General features: G+C 57.3%; 1 protein-coding gene across 1 annotated transcript in view; it reads right to left on the bottom strand.

Moving 5' to 3' along the window:
- Positions 1-1,355: 1,355 nt before the first annotated feature.
- The window catches only part of EMH_0064790 (uncharacterized protein), a gene marked incomplete at both ends in the record, with an annotated part of 6,478 nt that continues 2,942 nt past the window's right edge, over positions 1,356-4,891 (bottom strand). The window contains 6 exons of the mRNA XM_013501710.1: positions 1,356-2,042; positions 2,231-2,488; positions 2,728-2,808; positions 3,241-3,426; positions 3,678-4,000; positions 4,258-4,696. Of these exons, the coding sequence (XP_013357164.1) occupies positions 1,356-2,042; positions 2,231-2,488; positions 2,728-2,808; positions 3,241-3,426; positions 3,678-4,000; positions 4,258-4,696 (1,974 nt within the window). The remainder of the gene's footprint in view (positions 2,043-2,230; positions 2,489-2,727; positions 2,809-3,240; positions 3,427-3,677; positions 4,001-4,257; positions 4,697-4,891) is intronic.

The raw sequence follows: 4,891 nt of genomic DNA, 5'->3' as shown, positions 1-4,891 counted from the left end.
CAGCAGCAGCAGCAGCAGGAGTTGCAGGGCTCCGAGAGAGCAGTGAGAGGTGCAGAAGCGTAGGCAGCAGAGGCGGCAACAGCAGCAGCAGCAGCAGCAGCAGCAGCAGGAGCAGCAGCAGCAGCAGCAGGTGGACAGCAGCAACCGCAGCTTACGGGGGAGAAGAGGACATCCCAAGGAGAGGCATCGCTGGAGTGCTGCTGCCACTGAACCTTAGGGAAAACCGCCTGCAGCAGCAGCAGCAGCAGCAGCAACAGCAGCAGCAGCAGCAGCAGCAGCAGCAGCAACAGCAGCAGCGGCAACAGAACAGCAGCAACTTCCTTCTGTCTTTCTTCGCCCAAGAAAATCTTAACAAATTAAATAAAATATTTAAGATCTGTTGTTTCAGGTCTCACACCGAGGGTTTAGGGTTTAGGGTTTAGGGTTTAGGGTTTAGGGTTTAGGGTTTAGGGTTTAGGACCTTAATGTCTGTGCAGAATTTGGGGTGTCGGGCGCAGAACCAAACAGAGAGAGAACCTCTCATTGTAAACAAAGACAACGCGTATGCTAGCAGCAGCAGCAGCAGCAGCAGCAACACTTGCTGCTGCTGCTGCTGCTGCTGCTGCTGCTGCTGTCGGCTGCGGCTGGTCCAGTGCTCTCGAACCGCTGGTCCCCAGCAGCAGCAGCAGCAGCAGCGGCTGCTGCTGCTGCTGCTGCTGCTGCTGCTGCAATTTATTTTATTGAAATTTAATTAAAATGATTTAATTAATTATTAATAAAAAATATAAAACAAATTTGTTTAAGGTATCAGCTAAGCTCATCCTACTGGCGCTGCTGACGACACCGTGCTGCTGCTGCTGCTGCTGCTGCTGCTGCTGTTGCTGCTGCTGCTACTACTGCGGACGCAGCCTCACACCTTCTCACCTGCAGCATCAGCACGGGTGCTGCTGTGTTAGAGTACTGGCTTCGCTGCTGCTGCTGCTGCTGCATGCACTGCTCTCTCAGCTGCCGCGGCTGCAGCGGTGTGGGGCCCCCCTAGCTGCTGCTGCTGATGCCAAGGGGCTGTACACAACTGCAGCAATGCAGCAGCAGGTGCAGCAGCAGGTGCAGCAGCAGCTGCTGCTTCTGTACGTGTTGCAGCAGCAGCAGCTCCTGCTGCTGCTGTACGCAGCAGCGAGGCGGCGCTGATCAGCTCCGCAGCAGCAGCAGCAGCAGCAGCAACAACAGCAGCAACAGAAAAAGGACAGCGACAGCTGCTTGGCACCAGCAAGCACTATGTAGGGATCTATTCACTGCAACTGCAGCAGCAGCAGCAGCAGCAATCGCAGCAGCAGCAGCAGCAGCAGCAGCAGGAAGATCACGAGCAGAAGAAGCATTTAAAATGTGTCTTTTTCTGTATCCTGCTGCAGCAGCCCCAAGGCAGCAACGAGGAGTTCTTTGTCTGAAGGTAGCTGCTGCTGCTGCTGCTGCTGCTGCTGCAGCTGCTGCTCTAGAGTGTACGTACAGCCAACCCTAAGTGCTGTGGTGGCAGCAGCAACAACAGCAGCAAATGGAACTGCAGCAGCATCGGCTTTAGCCGCCCCTGCAGCAGCAGCACTACCAGCAGCAGCAGCAGCAGCAGCAACCCCCCCTGTCTCTTCTACTGTCTCTTGCCAGCTCCTCAGGTACGCAGCAGCAGACAGCAGCAGCAGCTCGTCGCTCACCCCCACCAGCTGCTGCAGCCCCCTGCTGCTGCTGACATGCACTCGCTGCAGCACATGAATTGCTGCTAGCAACGGCGGCACCAACGCGCAAGTCAGCTGCTGCTGCTGCTGCTGTTGCTGCTGCTGCTGCTGCTGCTGCAGCTGCTGCTGCAGCACTGCATGCTCGTTCAGGAGGTGTGGGGTCGATAGAGACAGCAGCCGGCGTACAGTACCGAGCAGCTTGCTGCTGCTGCTGAGGTGTACATGCAGCTGCGCATATGTTAAAGACAAGGCCCCTTCTGTCTCCGCCAGGCTGCAGGCCAGAGCCACCCGCTGCTGCTCCGTTCGTGCTGCACTTAAACACACTGCTGCAACAATACCCTGCAGCAGCAGCAGCAGCAGCAGCAGCAGCAACACACGCAGCAGAAGGCAGGCGGAACGATGCAGCTCCAACAGCATCACCAACACCGAAGGAGAGACAGCAGCAGAAGCAGCAGCAACAGCAACACCAGCAGCAGCAGCAGCAGCAGCAGCAGCAGCAACAGCAGCAGCAGCAGCAGCAGCAGCACCTGCAGCAGATGAAGACAAACACCCTTTGCTTCGATGTCACTGAGGGGGGGAGGCAGCAGCGAGAGATACTGCTGCTTCAGCTGCAGCACAGCTCTCTCAAGCATGCGCATACACCGCAATTCTCCCTGCTGCTGCTGCTGCTGCTGCTGCTGCTGCTGCTGCTCCAGCTGCTGCACCTCAATAGGCAGCACAGCAAACACCTGCTGATACACCTCAGTGAGAGGGGGACCCAAAAAGAACTGCTGCATCAACGCCCTCTGCGCACCCACAAACCCTAAACCCTAAACCCTAAACCCTAGACGTATACCCTAAACCCTAAACCCTAAACCCTAAACCTAGTCCCTAAACCCTAAACCCTAAACCCTAAACCTAGACCCGAGAAGTGCGATCTACCCTTACACTCAGCCTGATACCCCAAACCCTAAACCCCAAACCCTAAACCCCAAACCCTAAACCCCAAACCCTAAACCCTAAACCCTAAACCCTAAACCCTAACCTTGACGGTATCCATCTCCTTGAATGCATTAAGGTTCTGCAGCGCCGCTGCTGCTGCACCTTCGGGGCTGGCTGGCCCCTTCTGAGCTGTACATACACCCCACAACGCATGCATGCAGCAGCAAGCAGCAGCAAACCACAGTCAAAAAAAAAAAAGAAACGGCAGCAGCAGCACCAACAGCAGCAGCAGCAACAACAGCAGCAACAGCAACTGCAGCAGCAGCAGCAACTGCAGCAGCAAGTGCAGCAGCTTGCCTGCTTGTTTTGTGCGTTGCACCAGCAAAGAGAAAAGGCTGTAGCTTCTCGCCAATGAAAGACGAGCAGCAGCAGCACTCCTCTGCAGCGGCAGCAGCAGCAGCAGCAGTAGCAGCACAAGCAGCAGCAGTAGCAGCAGAAGCAGCAGCAGAAGCAGCAGCAGAAGCAGCAGGAGCACGAATGTAAGCATAATAAATATACGGACCCCAAAGACAACAAAGCCAATCGCCCGCTACGGCTGTACAGATGCACCCCTTACTGCATTCACTGCTGCTGCTGCTGCTGCTGTTGCTGCTGCTGCTGCTGCTGCTGCTGCTGCTGCTGCTCTTACGCTGTGCTGCAGTGTGTCGTCAAAGAGAGAAGACGGCTCTGCTGCTGCTGGCGGTATTTGGAGGACGCAGAGCCAAGTAAACAGACACAGAGAACTCTCGCATGCAGCACAAGCCTGCAGCAGCAGCAGCAGCAGCAGCAGCAGCAGCAGCAGCAGCATGAGCAGCAGCAGCATCGTCGTCACCAGCAGCAATGGCAGGCGCAGCAGCTGCAGCTGCAGCATCACCAGCAGCAACGGCAGGAGCAGCAGCAGCAGCACCAGCAGCACCAGCAGCAACGGCAGGAGCAGCAGCAGCAGCACCAGCAGCAGCACCAACGGCAGGAGCAGCAGCAGCAGCAGCAGCAGCAGCAGCAGCATATTAGTACCTCCTGAAGCAGCGGCTCCCCCGCCACCTGTGCAGCAGCAATGTGCTGCAGCAGCTGCCGCAGGAAGGCGCGGAGATCGCCAGCAGTGGGCAGCACATTGCTGCTGCTGCTGCTGCTATTGCTGCGTATCTTCTGCAGCATGCTGCTGCTGCTCGAATGCTGCTGCTGCTGTTGCTGCTGCTGCTGCTGCTGCTGTGCTTTCTGCAGCAAGTCAGCAGCAAACAGCAGCTGCAGCATATCCTCTTCAATGCTGCTGATGCGCTGTCTATACACCGCAACCAAATCCCCCAGGCTGCCCATCAGCTGCGTCTCCTGAGACTTTGCTGCAGCAGCAGCAGCAGCAACAGCAGCAGCAGCAACAGCAGCAGCAGCAACAGCAGCAGCAGCAGCAGGGCAGGAGATGCACACCTTCACCCATATTGTGTGCTTACACAGCAGCAGCAGCCGAAGCAGCAGCATGACGACAGTAGCAGCAGCAACCGCAGCAGCAGCTGCACCAGCAGAAACAAGAACAACAGCAGCAGCAGCAAGACAAACAGCAGCAGAAGCAGCAGCAGCAGCAGCAGCAGCAGGAACTTACACAGGGGAGGGAGGGGAGCCCCTGCTGCCTCTGCGCGTCTCCATCGCAGCAAGAAGGACTGCAGCAGCAGCAGCAGCAGCGGCGTGCAATCAACCAGACACCAAGCAGCAGCTTCATCTACATTTTGCTGCAGCAGCAGCAGACGTGCTGCTGCCCTATGCTGCGCGAGCAGCTGCGGATCCGCATGGTGCTGCTGCTGTTGCTGCTGCTTCTGCTGCTGCTGCTGCTGTTGCTGCTGCTGCTGGGGCTGCTGCTGCAGTTGCTGCAGCAGCTGCTGCAACGGCCTGCTGCGGGCTGTCAGCTGCCTGCAGCAACTCTTCAGGTGTACAGACACCCGGCGCAGCAGCTCTGCTGCAGCAGAAGAGACAAACCCCCGCTGCTGCAGCCACTCCCCCATACTAACATCCGCAAAGGGAGAGAAGTCAGGGCTAGACAACACCTGCAGCAGCAGCAGCAGCAGCAGCAACAGCAGCAGCAGCAGCAGCAGCAGCAGCAACAACAGCAGCAGCAGCAGCAGCAGCAGCAGCAACAACAGCAGCAGCGCAAGCAGCAGTAAAAGGAACAATAGAAAGAGCGGCTGCAACTGCTGCAGCAGCAACCGGAAGCTAAGAAGGTAGCAGCAGCAGCAGCAGCA

Source organism: Eimeria mitis, genomic scaffold (assembly GCF_000499745.2).
Source record: "Eimeria mitis Houghton genomic scaffold, Emh_scaff74, whole genome shotgun sequence".
Lineage (NCBI taxonomy): Eukaryota > Apicomplexa > Conoidasida > Eucoccidiorida > Eimeriidae > Eimeria > Eimeria mitis.
Note: the sequence above shows the minus strand (reverse complement) of the source record. Positions and strands in the feature narration are given on the sequence as shown.